The sequence below is a fragment of the Juglans regia genome, chromosome 7 (assembly GCF_001411555.2).
Source record: "Juglans regia cultivar Chandler chromosome 7, Walnut 2.0, whole genome shotgun sequence".
NCBI lineage: Eukaryota > Viridiplantae > Streptophyta > Magnoliopsida > Fagales > Juglandaceae > Juglans > Juglans regia.
In genome coordinates this window covers 30,032,792-30,050,712 of record NC_049907.1, presented here as the reverse complement: position 1 = coordinate 30,050,712, position 17,921 = coordinate 30,032,792, and the positions used below count along the sequence as shown (strand labels likewise).

The 17,921-nt window shown below is 35.9% G+C and overlaps 1 protein-coding gene across 1 annotated transcript; it reads right to left on the bottom strand.

Annotated features, from left to right (window-relative positions):
• Positions 1–1,120: 1,120 nt before the first annotated feature.
• On the bottom strand, positions 1,121–17,716 carry LOC108980107 (probable E3 ubiquitin-protein ligase ARI7). Its single transcript, XM_018950929.2, has 15 exons — positions 17,302–17,716; positions 15,220–15,344; positions 14,984–15,089; positions 14,747–14,837; positions 12,394–12,566; positions 11,285–11,389; positions 11,094–11,182; positions 8,221–8,328; positions 8,009–8,099; positions 7,776–7,865; positions 6,305–6,352; positions 5,387–5,458; positions 3,097–3,196; positions 2,875–3,004; positions 1,121–1,616 (listed from the first exon to the last, which is right to left on the bottom strand). Exons 1-15 carry the CDS (start codon positions 17,518–17,520, stop codon positions 1,340–1,342), a joined length of 1,824 nt encoding a protein of 607 aa, XP_018806474.1. The 5' UTR covers positions 17,521–17,716; the 3' UTR covers positions 1,121–1,339.
• Positions 17,717–17,921: the final 205 nt, after the last annotated feature.

The window sequence follows — 17,921 nt, the reverse complement described above, 5'->3', positions numbered from 1 at the left end:
CTTGAATTGTTTTTCCATGAGGCGGACACCTTTCGATATACGTTACCAACCCGCATTATCCCCTATTGTTAAGGCAATACCAATTTGGAATGCCTTGGTAACGCCTATATGTGCCCTCCATGTCTCCTAAACTGGCGAGTCCCTTTTATCTTCAACTCCCGTTCCTCGAATGGACCCATTGGCTTAGCCAAGGTCACTCCTTACTATCTAGGGCTCATTTATCTTGCAAGGTTAGGAAGGGGAAGGGCCCAACAAGTAATATTCCTCTTTATTATTGAATTTACCATCCTTAACCATATCAAGTTATAATAATATCATTCACAATCACACTGATTAATGGAACTTATTTTATAAAGAAAAATAATATACACAACATTTTAATGTTCATCATTCAAATACAAAATATTTTTCAAAATTCAAAATAAAAATAATATTAAAAAATTATTTTCAAACAAATTTTTTAACTTTACAATATTTTTATTCAATTTTTTCTCCCTCCATGCCGAAAACCTAATAAAATATCTCAACTGAAACAATTTCACTAAGTATTTACGGAATCCTTGCCTAAAAGAGTGTGATGCTATCAGTGAACGTGGATGACAAATTCAATTAACACAAGAAGGAGAGAGGACTTAAGTGCACGTACATGTTTAGATCAGAACATGATCTAAAGGGAGAAAGCAAGAAGACAAAAAGTAGTAGAAAGAAAATGGAGCCAAAAAGAACAAACAGATGGTACTATTATATAGACATGAACAAGTTCCATCGTCACAGCTCAAACCTGAATATATATATATATATATATATAAATAATAAAACATAATAATACATTACCAGCTACAATATTTTTGAGGGGGTACCAGAGAGAGCACTAACGCGTTAGTGCTGGTTTAAAGTTTAAACCCCCAAATATTATAGAACCTAGCTTTTGCCCTTATTTATTTAAAATCGATTGCAAAAAAATAAAAATAAAAGGGAAAGGAAAGGCAAGTTTCTGAAGAAGAGAAATTATTTGCCTTTCACTTTAGGATGTCGAACATGTACTAGATGAGCAACAAAAGAAAGTTGCAGAACCCAACCCCCCCTTCCCTATTTTGTCAATTTATAAAGGAAACCTATATACAGATCAATAGATTATAGAGTTCAATACAACACACCTGACACGTATGAGGCTATTGTTTTTTAACCCTTTCTTTCACACACACCTATTCAATAGCCTCATGAGAAACAGGAGCCACCAAAGACTTCCACACCAGCTACAACCCCTCATCAAATTTAGCTTTAGTTCTCAGCTTGTTTGAGGGGTCTACCGTGTCCATAATTGTCTTTGTACAAATTTTCACCGTCGCTGCTGGTTGCACATCTCACATCTGGTCGCAGACTTGACATTGGCATACGTACATTGCTCACAAGACCAGTAAATGTTATCATCAGCACTTTTGCTCGAACCAGTGGTGGTTCGAGTTGGCCCTTTAACCCTTCCGCCTCGTCCCTTGCTGGAGCCTCCATTTTTTGTGCTTGTAGTAGTAGTCTTGCTGCAAGACCCATTGGTGCCCACATCTGACAAACCGTTCTCTAATGCCCTAACCAGATTCTCAAAGTAATTCCTAGTCACACTGTTTCAATTACACATAAGAAATTGAATCAGATAAGACTCTTGACATTAACAAGCCTGATAATTGCATAGCCAACTAATTTCAATGGTAAGACTTGAGAGACCAGGGTAGATGCATGCAAACATCAAATTAGACAACACAGAAGTAATAACAAACGTTGCAAGAATTCCACATTCTTTTTCTTTTTCTTTTCTTTTTTTTTTTTTTTTTTTTGCCAAGTAATGAAGTTGCAAGAATTCATTCAAAAAGTGACTCGTGAGAAGAATAAAAGCAATGTGACAATCAAAGATCCATTCCGCATAAGAAACAACCTTCTTACCAAGAAGAGGAAAAAAAGTTAAGAAAAACCTAACCGAAAAAAAGGAACTAAAGGAAAAGTACTGATCCCATCAGCAGATATCACACCGCAAAACTTTAAGACTTAGAAGACGTTTGGATTTGAAAGAGATCTCAGCTCATCTCAGCTCATCTCAACTCATTTCAACTCATCTCACTATTATTCATTACTATTCAGCAACTTTAACTCACAAATCTCACTACTATTCACAACTCATCTTATTACTATTCACAATCCATCTCAAGTCATCTCAACTCATCTTCGAATCCAAACGTCTCCTTAACATACTTCTATACCTCTAGCAAGTTTTTTATATGAGCATTTATCATATAGTTTCTTCTAATACAAAATCCAAGCATTTTTTGTGTGCCATGAAAGATCAAAGGAAGCAGGAAAATTCGTATAAAAGATATTTATGACGAATGACACAGACAGTTGCCACTTGCCACTTTGGGATACTCCAACCTTCTAAAGCCTTCACAACTTTTCCTTTTTATACATGCTTTGGAAACACATTGGTAGAACAGGAGCAAAATCAGAAATAAACAAATAAAGAAGAAAATTGGGAAATCGTCCAGGAAATATAGGGGGATCATGAAGCAATAAAATGACAACAAATAGAAACTTAAAAGAGAACAATAAACTCGGCATAGAACAGACTTCTTTTTTATAAGTAATAATAAGAACAAACTAAAAGGCATTGATAAGATGCGGATATATGATAAAGTTCCAAATTGCTAAAAATGAGATGTGAATTCTAGAGATGATCACATATGCATCAAAGGAATATCAATACCTTACAGTGGCTCCATTTGTTTTTATAAAAGTACTTACGAATACAGAACCAAGCAGAAAAATAGCTTCAAGTGCAAAGAATTAAAATGTTCCTACTTCTGCCAATATTTTATACAAAATATATACCTGGTCAGTCCAGCTAGCTTTGTACGGAAGTCATTGAAATCATTTGATGATTTGCTCTCAGCATTTAGGAACTGTTGTAGTTCCTTCTCTGCACATTGATGAAGCCTTTCCAAACCAGACTCTGCCTCACCTGAAGATAAGATTGTTACACGTGTGTGAAGACAACTCACAAATACAGTTTGCATTCAATTCTTTAATATTTCAAGCAATATATCTATATACCTTGCAAGTACTCGAAAAACTGTTTCTTAGCATGCTCATGCTCATGTAGGTAATAGCCATATGCATAAGTCCATTTCAGCACTCGCCTACATTCAACTATCTGCAAGCATGCCACATAAAGGCCATAATATGTATATTGTCTGCATTTCAAACCATTTTTTATTTTTTTTTTACAAGTAAAAGTAAAACTTATTAATAGAAAAGGCATAGCCCAAGTAAATAGAGAGTATACAGAGAATATGCCTAAGTACCACTAAGCACTAGTGAGGGATGGATAAAAGCAAATTATGAAAATTGTCCTCATTACAAATAATGACCGAAGCCCCTGAAAAGAGTATATTATAACAGAATCTCTTCAGCACTTCCAAGGAACGCTCCCGGTCTTCAAAGCAAGCATTTCAAACGAATTGGAAGAAGACGACTGAAATGTTCTAATTACAGAGTCAAATTTTGCGCTAATTTGCTTTCATATGCTGATCATTTTTCCCAATTGAAAAGATTAACAAGAAGAACAAGTACAGAATTATATGGGGTCCAATTAAGTACTTGAGAGTGAAATAGTGATTGCACCTCTGAATAATGAAGTGCAGAAATAGATGACTGTCTGAGGTTCCTTTATTTTTAATTTACCAAGAGAAAGCATCCAAATCAAAACACTTAAGCCAGCTCAGCAATAAGTGTTTTTCTTTTCTTTTGTCATCAGCTAGGATGTCACCCTGATGAAAATACTCGTTTGCATGGTAATTTCCTAGCAAACAAGCTTGAGCAACAGCAGGCTTGTTGCTTGACGGGTATAGTTTGCAAGGAATGAGCCCAAAAACATTAGTACATAACCATATTCAGAACATGGTCCACTTGAGTTATGTTAGGAAAAATACCCCATCAGATCCATATGATAAGTGAGGGTAAGTGGTGTATGGGATCTCACATTGCTTGGAAAGGAGAAATTTTTGTTCTTTATAATATTCTAATAGGGCTCCAATTGTATAATTGACTAGTCTTTTTGGAGTATAGTTCATATGGTTTGGGCCTTCCATTGGGGCGTTACAAATGGTATCAGAGCCTATTCCAACCAGCAATAATGTGGGACTTGAGCCGTGCCACTTACAATAGACCTGGAATTTTTTTGGTGGGGGGGTGGGGGGGAGATTGTGATACCTAATATGATAAATGAGGGTAGGTGATGTATAGAATCTCACATTGCTTTGGAATGAGAAGTTCTTGTTTTTTATAATGTTCCAATGGGGCTCCAATTATATAATTGACTAATCTTTTGGAGTATAGGTCATGCAGTTTGGACCTTCTATTGGGGCGTTACATGAGTATTGTTTAATATTCATGGTTGTCACCCTGATCAAAATACTCATTTACATCGTAATTTCCTAGCAAACAAGCTTGAGCAACATCAAGCTTGTTGCTTGACGGGTATAGTTTGCAAGGAATGGGCCCAAAAACATTCATACATAACCATATTCAGAACATGGTCCACTTGAGTTATGTTAGGACAAATACCCCATCAGATGAGTATTGTTTAATACTCATCCATGTTGCACGTATAAATAAAAATATAACTCTAAGTGGTGGAGGTATTATTACTACACCCAAAGTACCAAGTACTTGAAATGGAAAAATTATGCTTAACCCCCGAACTACCACCCCTTTAGCAATGTGACCTCCAAACTACAAATTTCGGCGCTTAGCAACCCAATTTGAAATTTCAGCTGCAATATGCACCCTCTAGGCAAGAAATAACCCAACAGCCAAATTCCTAAAACTGAAATGTCTAAATTATCTGCACCCAAAAACTTATCAAAAAAAAAAAAAATTATCCACACCCAAAACAGAAGGCAACTATGCATTTATGGGCACTTCGGAAACTTCAATTTTAGGTAAGGGCAATTTGAACATTTCAGGCTCTAGAGGGTGCACATTGCAACTAAAGTTTCGAATTGAGATGTCCATTGCCCAAATTAATCACTCGAAGGTCACTCTGCAAAACGAATGGCAGTTCATGAGGTTAAGAGCAATTTCTTCTATCTGAAATAAAGAGGGAGGTGAAATGAACTTCATAATGTTTCTCCCTGGTCATGCCTGATCATCCTGCTTTGGTTTGATGTATCTAGTATTTTAAAACTGGGGATCAAATCACAAAATATTTAGATCTTCATATAATCAGTTCACATGCATTATATGGCTTATCGGCAGGTGTATTTCCACATAATTCAGTTGAGATAGAATAAGAAATAGTCCTACAATTGTAAATGCACCTAGCAGTGAGCAAAGAAGTTACCTGCATCCAGGCCTCTATAATGAACTTGAGCTGTGACTCAGGTGTGCACTGTAGGTCACTAAGCTTCTCAAGCTGCCAAAACCAAGTAATTCAACCCAGTCATTAAACGACCTCCAGAAGCAGTTATAGTAATAAGGCTGCTCAAAGGTCATAAGAAATAGAATAACATAAACAGATGATTGCACATTGGTCAAATAGTAGTGAAATGAGTTGAGTTGAGATGTTTTATTGGGTTTTGGGAAAGGAGAGAGAAAATGTTGAATAAAAATATTATAAAATTATAATATTATTATAATATTATTTTTTTAATATTATTTTTATTTTGAAATTTGAAAATGTTGAATTGTTTTTTGTGTTTTGTTTGGAAGTTTGGAAAAGTTGTAATGATTAAGTAATGATTAGATGAAAAAGTTGAAGATTTGAAATTGAAAAGTATTTATGTTTGAGTGATGTTTGGGAAGAAGATGAGATGAGATGGGTTCCCAAACAAGGCCTAACTTAAACAGTTCTTATCACATAATTCTCCATTCGCCAGTGCTTTCTCTTCAAGGATGACTCCAGTGTTCACTCCATGGCATGTTTTGTAGAACGGCACCAAAAGAAAACCAGCATAATTTCTTAAAAATGTTTTTAATTCTTATCCAAGTAGAATACAAACACAAAAAAAGTCACAAATTTTCTTTTTAGTTGGAGACAGACTGCCATGCATTAAACAAGTTGTCAATATTGAAAATATATTAAAAAGAAAGCATCTAAAAATGTTTCAACAAAAAATAGCATACACAAACTCATCAACACCCACCCACTCAATAATCCACTAAAAAAAGGTGTGTGTGTGTCTGTGTGTGTTGGTATATATTTATATCAATGCAAATATTGAGAGAGAGAGAGAGAGAGAGAGAGAGAGAGAGAGATTACATGCACAGTTTGCATTTGATGTAAATCTGCCAAAGCTTTTTGCCTCGACTGCCAGAAAGAACATAAGAATTGCAGATTATACTTAAAAAACAAATTTAAATTTAGGAATAAAAGCATGTTCAGTTACAACATTTTGAATACAAGGATAACAAAAAGCTGAGGAAAATAACCAAACAATTTCAAATGACATGATACCACTTTTTTTTAGTAACTGCAACATAGTAGTTTCTGTCAAAAATGACCTATACCTTTTCATTACAAAAAAAACATTCAAATAATAACCACCAAAAACTTTTTTCAGGAAGAATTAACAATACATTGCTATGTAGAGTCTTTGATAACAAAGAGCACGCTTAAACGAATAAACTAACAGAGAGCTCTGAAGATCTCAAAAATCATAGTTGATACTTTGGTTTGAAAATAATAAAAACTTTTTACTGCCCACACTACTACACAAGCTTTATCATCGACATTATCATCAATTTCCCTTCTCTGCTTTCCTTTTAAAGTTGATCTAATTTTAAGCCACAAGAAAACTTCATTCAGACCCCATTAACGGCTAGATATAACAATATAAAATTTCAAAAACATCCATTACAACCCCTTGAACCCAGACTTCTATACCATATTGTTATGCCTTCCAACACATAATTCACTTGTATTTTTATAACTTCTCACAGCCAGTATACCGTGGTCTAACCACTCGAATTCCCTGAAGCAACTAGAGAGAAAAATCCTCAAAATTCTTCGCTTTCATTTCAACCTCTGAAATGTGACAAGACAGTCAATTTTGTCCTATTTGCTCTCATAATTCTTCGAGTGACCTTCCTATTGTAACACTCCAGTTCCACAGGCTGTTTACTAGGTAAAACACGGCTTTATAACTGATCTTTGGGAAGCTTCAAATTGACTAGTTTTGGAGTTACAGCGCAGATGAAACTAGCGCTTTCCCTGGGCCATAACATTTTCAAACCAAGAACTTTTCTATATTGAGTCAGGCCATCTTTTCCTGCGCTAAATGACCATAATTGGGTTTGAAATCGAGTTCATGTCAACAAATACTATACAGTTGGAATTTTAAAAGTTGGGAATACTTCTTCCCTCTATAACACTTGATCCTCTTTCCTCTGTATCTCATTTATTATAATTCGTAATTGAGGAAAACCTTTCAAACAAGTCCACAATCAGTTTATAAACAGAATAAAAAAAAAAAAAAATTCGTGCGCATTATGAGGGTGTGCAACTAGCTAATTTAAAGACTGAAATAGACATGAAAGAATAGACAATAAACAGTGGTAAACTTTAATACATAGACGAAAACTTAACAAGTTCTAAAGAAATTTCTAGCAATCAGCTATTTATCCCACCCAACCAAAAAGGGGGGAAAAACAAGCAATATCCAACCAAACAGATATACGGATCCATTGCACAAGATATTAAACAGAGATAAATTTGAGAAACTTGCACATACCAATTGATTGCTTGCCCAACGTTCATAATAATGAGTGTATCTCTCCAACGAATTCTTTGCCATTTCTCTTCTTCTCTCAGCCTCATCATACTAAAAAGTAGCAATATGAAATTATCAAAGCTAGGAAAGAAAAGATTAGCTAATCACAGTTGACAGCATAAACATTATCAGTACCAGGACCACTATGCAATCCATTGACTGAATGACCAAAAAGAGATATTATGCCCACTTACCACTCCCTCTTGCTTGGCAACCTCGTAACGATTACAAGCATAGAAGCCCCCTGTTCTCTCACCATGATCTTGCCATGCACCTAGGCACAGCCTGCATTGACAACAAATGAAGTTCAGGCAACTACATTAGACCACATGTCAGTGAAATCATTATTACTAAGTCATAACAGCAACAGATCTCTGAATGTGTAAACATTCATTATGGCACTTACCAGCAAAATTCAAATTTACAGGGAGGTGTGCATGTCATATGCATGCACCCTTGGTTCTTTTCAATCGGCCGCTTGCATTTAGGACAGGGCTTGGAATTGGCTAGTATCCTGATTTTCATTACATCAAAAGGTAAAGTTAAAAAATATCAGCAATTGCGACTATATATTTATAAAGCTATCTAAACAAACAAACAAAAAAAACAAAGAAATAGAAAACTGGAAGTAAATACATCTCCAACTGTAGAGAAAAGTGCAACACAAGCAAGCACTTCAAGTGGCAAGATGCACATCAAAAATAAGTTTTTTTTTTATAGGTAATCAGGAAATTTCATTAAAGATAATAGGCATAACCCAAAATCACACATTGTATTAGGGCTGGGCTCCGACTCTGACGAAGTCGGAAAGCCCAATTCTGAACTCCAACTTCGACTTTGATCAGGAGCAGACTCCGACTCCAATAGGGGCATGACCCATGCTAATCCCACTCACAAAAAAGTTAAAAAATTAAGGTCCCAGCCCCCTCACAATATAAAAGCAAATGTTCCACTGTTTCACCATTCTTTTTACATATACAACACCAATCAACCACAATGATACGGTGTTTCCTTAGATTGTCTATAGTGAGGATCTTTCCTAAGGAACTAAGGAAGCTGTTCAAACAAAAAAGCTACATTCAAGGGAGCTTTACGCCTAGTTTGGGTACTGAGAATACCTGAGAATATTCTCAGAATACCTCACTATCATTTATTATTTTATTATTACTTTTCACCTACTTTTCACTACTATTCAATATTCTATCATTACTTTTTCACTACTATTCACAGAATACCTGAAAATACATCACTACCCAAATGCAACAGTCTTCCAGATATTACTCCACATAAAAGAAGCCATGCCTTGGCTAGTCGGAATCTGGTAGAACAATCAGATCGTGAATTTTCCTCTCTTTGAAGGGCTCAAAATGATCTTGTCTGCATTTCCAACTGCCACTCATGGGGAGTACAATAAGGTACAAAACTCAATATCGGCATCCAATTCCCAATCTTGTGCTGCTATGGAGAAATCAACATTCCATTGAGGGCAACCACTAGAGGAGTTCCTGAGATCTGCTATTGAATCTTTCTTTGCCAGCACAATCACCATCGTCGACCTTAATATACGAGTGTATCTAAAAAAACCCCCCATCCTCTTCTTATGTACTTCCACAAACCCACCCCATGTGGTACACGTACCTCATTTGAGCACAACTGCTTCACTGTACTCCAAATCTATAATGGTCTTCCATAAAGCTTCCCTTTCTTATTGTGGCGGGAGAACCACCCACCCCATGCTTCATCATACTTTGAATCTATAATGGTCTTCCATACAGCCTCCATTTCTTATTGGTACCACCACAACCATTTCCCAAAAAGAACTTGGTTGAACATCACCAAGTTGCGAACGCTCATTCGTCCCTTGGAGATTGGAGTACATACCTTTACCCAATTTACAAGAAAGAATTTAAACTCATCCTCATCCCACTCCACAAGAAACTTCATTGTAGCTTCTCAATATGGTTAGAAACCTTTATTGGAAGTGGGAATAAAGATAAGAAGTATGCGAGTAGGTTAGAGAGAGCGCTTTTGATCAAGGTAACTCTACCCCCTTTGGACAGGTATAAACCTCTTCCAGCTAGCCAATCTTTGCTCCATCTTTTCAATCATCGCATCCCAAATACTTATCGCTTTGAAAGTAGCATCCAAAGGTCAAGGAATCCCATTGGCATGGAAGATACCTTACATCCCAAAATACTAGCCATGTTCATTGTTCACCACATTAGGAACATTTCCCATTGGGACAAGTTCAAACTTTGTTAAAATCACTTTCAAACTAGAGAGCTTCAAAGCATAACTCAAAAATAAGTTAAAAGTCTCATTTCTTAAATTGCACAGCAAACAATCTAACAAAATTCCACAAGAAAAAATCAAACTCATTTTCATAACTCGTTGAAATCTCCATTCACATGGAGGGTACTTTTAATTCTTTAGAAGACATAATCAAATCAAGCCGAGTTTGAGTCTAACAGAGCCGAGCTCAAGCTACCTATTAAGTAGTCTTAGAGCATTAGCATTGGCTTCATCAAAAGCCTAGCCAAATGCAAAATTTGATGAATTTCATCAAAATAGGGTTGCATTGGATTAGTCAAATAGATAAATGTGAAACTTTGAGCTACAGTAAATCTATAGGTTTCTTCAAATTTGAAGGTCTACTATTCATTCATCAAATCTATTTTTTATTCACTTTTAATCTCCAAAGGTCTTTTTTATTCCCGTTTAATCTTCAACCGTCTTGTAATAATAATGTAAGAATCAAATTAAATTATTAATCAACATATGATTAGTGTAATTGTAAAATATGAAAAAAATAAAAATATTTTTATTAAAAAAATAATATTATATTATTATTTTGATGAATTTAATGACTAATTCAATGTGGAGTTATGGCTAGGAAAATTTTGGATTTATAGAAATCATGTATTTTTCATCAAATTTTAGGGATAACTTTGATGAAGCCAATGCCAATGCTCTTAGCCCTACACTTCTATCATATAAGCTCAGGAATTACACAGACCGACATGCAAACCAAAATGAAGCAAACAAGAGAAAGGGCAGGAAAGAAAGCCTCTCCTCAAGAAGCCGAAAACCATAAACTAAGATTTGCACAAAATCAGCAAATATTGTACACCTCCTGATTTAACAATCCCAGAATAGGATGCAGCATGAAACTGCCAATTGTTAGAAGGAAAGCAAAGAAAGTAAATACAAATATACTATAAGATATATCCAGGAAGCATAGCCAAGAGCAGATTATAGATGCTAAAATATAATCTCTACCAGTTCATGTTTTCAGACTCGGCACTATTCTTCAAAATCCACTTTGAAACGGTACCACAGTCCACCGGCCGGTGAGCTTCCTCCGTACACTGCAGATCCACCAGAATGAGATTACTGATATCATACAGAATAATCCCAGAAGAAACTGGACTTGTAAAATAATATTTACAAGCAAGCCAGATGAAACTTACATTCCAGCAAAAACCATATGAGCAGAGGCAATTAACATCATAGTTTCCATCACCAGCCTCAAAATCAACAGCATACTCACAACCTGGAGCAGGACACCACTTGGTCTAGCAAAAATTGAGTAGAAAAAGCAATGATAAGAACTCAGGAAACAAGAAAGAAAGCAAGATAACATGACTGGATATACCCATCAAATGCTCTAACAAGCAAATATCATCTAGGATATATCCATCAAATGCTCTAACGAGCAAATCTCCTCTCATATACCCATTGAATGGGCTAAAGACCGAATGGTTGAGTAGATGACTAGACATTGGAACACCAATGTTACAAGTATCAATATCAGTGCCAATGCACGGTAATAGCCAGTCGCTTCTCAAGAGTAATAAACCAGGTGCGAGCAAGAAATAATAGCATGCAAAGAATTCTAACCATTCAACAGAAAATCTAACATACAAAAAGTAGATGATGACAGAGATAAAGAGCACAAGGGGGAAAAAGACTGGCCTGCTGCCATGCTTTAAAAATATATATGCTAAGAAAAAGCATTAAACACAGCAGTACGAGACATTAAAAGCTTATAAATCACATTTCCAATTTAATAAACTTAAGAAACATAGGAAGCTCCAGCTGAAACCAATTCATTATAAAAATATACACAGGAAACTGCAGAACATGACATGTACAAGAGACGAACTTGGGGTAAAGAGAATTTTGTGATATCCATATAGATCCAAATTGAAAAAAAAAAAATGCAGCATCCTCCAAACCCTTTTTCCAGTAATAAAACACAACACTGAGAGCACAAAAAGTTCATGTCATCTCAGTCTAGTGTCCAATACTATGGTCGATATCAGACTTTTATTACAGTTAAGTTACAAATATCCCCAGTGGATCTTGAACAAATAACCCCACCCTCTATCTTGTTTCTATGAGTAAGTTCTAATGAACTCCACACCATATATAATGTAGAGATCACTGTCTAAAAACACATATTCCATTTCTGAACAGAATGGTTTTTCTAAAAGAATGCAACTTAGAATCACATTATGAACTAAAGATTGATAAAAATCCATACATTGTAATCATAATGGCAAGGTCCATTACATACCTTCTTACTGTCTTCAATATAAGACCGAAGAAGGTATCGTGAGTACCTCTCCTTGTCCTCATCAGAAGCCAATGAATTGATCATATCTTGACCAACAGCAGCACCACAAGATGGATCAGGACATCTCAGCATCAAACATCCTGGACCATCATTAATGGATGTCCTGATGTACCCTGCAATATAAGTAAAATACTCCGGAAATGAGTTATAAGCAAAATCCTCAAATCAAAAAAGAGGGAAAGTATTAAAAAATAATACAGTACAGGATAATTGTATTCCTTTGGGAAAAATAAGGCATGCATCCAATTAACAGCAAGTCATAAATGGGATACCCATCTACAGGCCACAAACTTGTATATATGTCCCCGTGGGGGAGACAAGGAATGAAAGAAAGGACAATTACACTACCATCACTCAAAGCATTGGGAAAAGATAGAGCCTTCCCTCATCTCAAAAATAACATTTGGCTCTCTATCTTCTGCTTACTACATGGCAGTTTTTCTAACTTTTGTTGATAATAATGAAGAGTGAGGATAACATCATCAAATATGATTTGTACCCAAAATCCCTTTCATAAATCATACTTGATTAATTACATTTTTGCTTTTTCATTCAAGTTTTATGAGGAAAAGTCACGAGACAGAATCTGCGTAATCGTAATCAAGGATAGGGAACATAGAATTTATGTCGCTGTTCTCCCTTTTCTTCATTCTTCCCCTTTAATAAATCAATTGTATTACTAAATGTCATATACAGTCACAATCATCACCTACAAAATACAAATAGCTATGATCATCATGACACCACCACAGTTTCTCCTCAAATTGTTGATCATTGAGTTAGATGCCAGCCAGTACAAAACCTATTAAAACAGGACCATCTATTCCACCAAATATCACTTCAGCAATCTCACCACGTGCAACCACCAAGTTAAAGCATGCTGACCACTCACATAAATGCAACCATCACCTCTGCCTCCAAATGTAGTTACTGTCGTCTCCCAAGTCAATCTTGACATCATTATTGGTTTTGTCTTGTAGATTCTCTAACTTCTCTAAACATCACAAATTCAGCTTTATTTCACAATATAACTTTTATTTCACAAAAATCAACAGGCCAAAAAACATTCTTTGTAATTCATACCAATTTAGCAATAGAACAAAGGAGAAAAAACAACACTTTCTAACGGACCCAGGAACAAGATCATTTTCCATAAGGTCTCATTGTGATAACTCTCAAACCGCCCTTTCCAACACGTTAAAAGATCCACCACCCGTCTAGTCATCACCCATCTTACCCAAATAGACTAAGCACTGCATACCATACAGAGCTAGCCACCTTGCAGTGAAGTAAGAGATGATCCACCAATTCCCCAATGGCAAAAGCACTCAGTTAGGCTGACACTGAGATTAAAAGACAAAAACTACGAAAACTAAATACATACTTCTTTTGTTCCTACAAACAGAACTACTCCATTAATACTATAAGAATAAAACAAATATTAACCCCTTCGAGATAATCCACTGAAACAAAATGGGTTTCACCTCCCAATCTTGTGCCGCAAGTGTAAAGTCTACTTCCCTTGACGAGAGCCATTGGAGAGTCTACTACTTCCCTTGACGAGAGCCATTGGAGAGCCACAAATTGTCTACCACAAATGCTTCCTTAGGCCTAACAAGGTTGAATGGATTCAGGAAAGCTCATTTGAGGAGCTGATCACCGCACCAGAACTCTATTTGGATCCATTTGCCACCTCAGATCAGTATACTAAGAGAACTCCCCCTATACCCATCAGGCATTTTTCCACAACCTAATCCCACAGCTCTCATCCACCACATTAGAGCACCATCCACCCCCACGTACTACTATGCTTTATCTATCACTAGCATAGCACCAAAGCAACTTTCACAAAATGAATTTCATTAAACGTAATCAATATTCTGAAAGCCAAAACAGTCATAGTATAAATGATCTTGGGTTGTGGAAAATAATCAAGGAGGGGTCAAACCCCACCCCTTCCTCCCGTTAAGGTTTGCAAGGTAGATCCCCCTCCCCCTCTGCACCAAACCCAACGTGCGAAGAGGCAGACAGGTAGGGCCTGCTTTTTCACTACTTTGTTTTTTAGGATCTGATGTGAGGATGACACCTGGAAATATTCTGTTGGTATAATGCAGGATCTAACATGAGGTAACGAGGACTTTTCTGTACTTTATTTATTTTATTTGTATTTTTGGAACTGGTTTTGAAACCAAAATAAGAGTTGCAAATATCCAAAACATAAATAGATGATGCAGATTTACAATAAATAAATAACAAAAAAAACTACATCAAAATAAGAGTTTATCAGACAAACCTGTCCAGCATACAGTACAAAATGGATGGCCACAAACAGCTGATTTAATGCCATCATGAGGAAAGGTTTCAAAACAAATGCCACATGCAAGCTGAAATGGATAACATGTGTACAATATTAGTAACTCATAAATAGCAGAATTCAGAGAAGAAAGCCAGCCATGGTCAACCCTAAATTTCACACTGAATGTTTTTACCTATCAAACAAAATTCACAACATAATGTCTACATAGCTTACTTCTCTAGCATTGGGAAATTGAAAAACTGGCTCCTCTAGCAACCCAACGGTTTTACGGACCCGTTCTTCATCAGCAAACCATGCATCATGTATGTTACTAACACTCCTGCAATGCCAACTTTCTTCAGAATACTAACATCAAACAATTGAAATCAAAAGCCCAATCTTATCAATTCCGTACCCTGAGAGAAATTCATGTCATATGGGTGAGAAAAACGAAAGAGATATTGGTTTACCAGTTAAAGTGCCGGAGTAAGATGCTTGAAGCAACTCGAGATATGGAAAGAACGGTGGATACTCTTGTGATATCATCCTCCTGATGTTGCCGTATATCAGATTCCTTTAAGATAGTATAGTTTTGCTGAAAAAATAAAAGAAAAAATATGTGAAATTATGAAGAAAAAGAACAGAAAAACAAAAACTAAGCAACAGACATATAGCATCAAATTTCAAAAAAACAACACTTAATTTCATGTGATATATGTGAAAATAAGGCATCTTCTGATGGCCAAAGTTCCTAAGAGACATGTATTTCCAACAATAACAATTTCAACCTTTGTCTTATTTCATGATCCATTTTCACTTTTGGGCTTTAAAAAGAAATTTTAAGGTGGATACCTACTCACCTAAGTTGAAGCTGTGAGTTTGGTAAGCAATTGCAAATATGACCTATTTATTTGACAAAAGTACCAAAGAACAGATCCTAACTTCTAACAATAATGCATCCATAATAGTGAAAGTAAAACTCCTTTTCCAACTTCAAGGTTTTATATTCAGAGTGTTGTTCCAAGCTGTGTAAAAAAGCTAACATATATATCTGCATCTCTAGACACATGAGCACGCATATGCGACAATTTACAGTTTATAGAGGTACAATTAAAATATAATTAAAGTAAAGGGGAGAATTGTAAGGTTGAAATAAAAAGGTGATGTTTACAATTCTGTGTTTTCTTCGTAAGTTTAAATATTGCTACTTAGTTATTTAAAAAACCAAAAACTCTACTAATGATTAGGTAAGACCGGATTAAGAATGGATGATTACGTTTTGTGCATTTTTTTCAAAAGAGGCTCCATATCATCTATATAATATACATAGATTTTGCACTTGTTTTGTAGAGCCCCCAATGGAAGGCCCAAGCTACATGGCTCATACTCCAAAAGGACTAATCAATGATAAAATTGGAGTCTCATTAGAACATTATAAAGGACAAGAATTTCTCATTCCCAAGCAATATGGGATCTCATACACCATCTATCATTATCACTTATCGGAATGGGGTATCACAATCTCCCCCCATTATATTCCCGAGGTCCTTGTCGGGCCAGTTCGCCGTAGGTAGCACGGCTCAAGTCCCACATTTTTTATTGGGATAGGCTCTGATAATTAATGATACAATTGGAGCCAAATTGAAACATTATAAAGAGCAAGAACTTCTCATTCCCAAGCAATGTGGGATCCCATACACCACCTACCCTTATCACTTATCAGAATGGGATATCAAAAGTTGGTTTTCTAATTATGCTCCATTAGATGACATCAGCATCAGATTCACAGGAATTACGATTATCAGAAAAAGAGCTTATTTTGCAATGAGATCAGAACAACAGTACCCTACTACCTATGAAAAAGGACAACTGCCTACCAAACCCGTGAAATTAACAACCATCGAGTCTGTAAACCATAGCAAAACTAGTCCACGACCTCTAATGACATCAATAGAATATATATTTTCAGTAGTAGTTTTAAAACAACAACAAGGCCTTGAAATTAAAGAATATTAGATACAAAACCCTATAAAAGATGGCAAGCATAACAAGAACTGAAAGGGGGGAGAAGGGGAAGTAATCACTTTTCCACCTCCCAATCGTATTGCTTAAACAAATCAATTAGAAATACTGAAATCAGTTCTCCCCCTGGAAAAAACCTTCATCCAATCAATCCTAAAGAACCTAGTCGCGAAATGTTTTTTTTTCTCCTGTTTACCAAGTTGAGCTGAGCATTTCATGATTGGAAAACCCGCAATAACATTTTTTTTTTTATAAGTAAACCCGCAATAACATAACACACCGTATTCAAATTTTACGTTACTTTTCCTGCTGTTTAGTACGCAATCAAACAGCGCTTTAAGGAAACCAATATAACCCGAGCCACAAATGTGTTGAAAACCAAAAATCCTATGACTAAAAGGATTAAGCTTTCCTTCCATTTTCCAAACTTTCTCAGCAACAAAATGACAGAAATTCCACAAATACCCTATTATTCATTTAGCAAGCTCTAATTTAAGCAACATAAAATTCAGATGGAGAATTGAATTAACCTCAAGCCGCCGAGAAATGATATCAGCTGAATCATCCGCATCGTCTTCGACGAAGTCGAAATTGGCGTCTTCATCGTCATCGGCATCATCTTCATCATCAAAATTATAGTAGTCGCTGCAAAAGTATTCCAGGGGGGTATACTCAGCCTCGCCGCTATAGAAGGCGTCGTCGGGGGACTCGATGTCGTTGGCGTCGTGCATATCCTCCTCTGAGTCCATGGAGGAAGATCGCAAAGCAATAGGAGAAAGAGAGAGAAAGAGGAGAGGAGAGAATCGAAGGAGAATGGAAAGGGATTAGGTTGAGGAAGTGTTTGGTTGGAAAGAAAAGAAGGAAAAAAAGAGGAAAAGGTAGCTGAAAAGGTGAGAGAGTGTTTGATTGGTTCAGGCTTTGATTATGGGGTTTTCTTTCTTTAATGCGTAATGCCAATTGGCACGGAGAGATGATTAAAACAGAAAAAAATAAATAAATAAATAAATAAAATTACTCAAACTTGATATTACCCTTAGAAAAATAACACAGTTCTAAACATGTTACTTCATTTAGAAACTTTTCCTCTGAAGAATAAATAAGGAGACAAGTTTGGTATAGAGTGATTGTTGTTATAATTTTTATAAGTAAT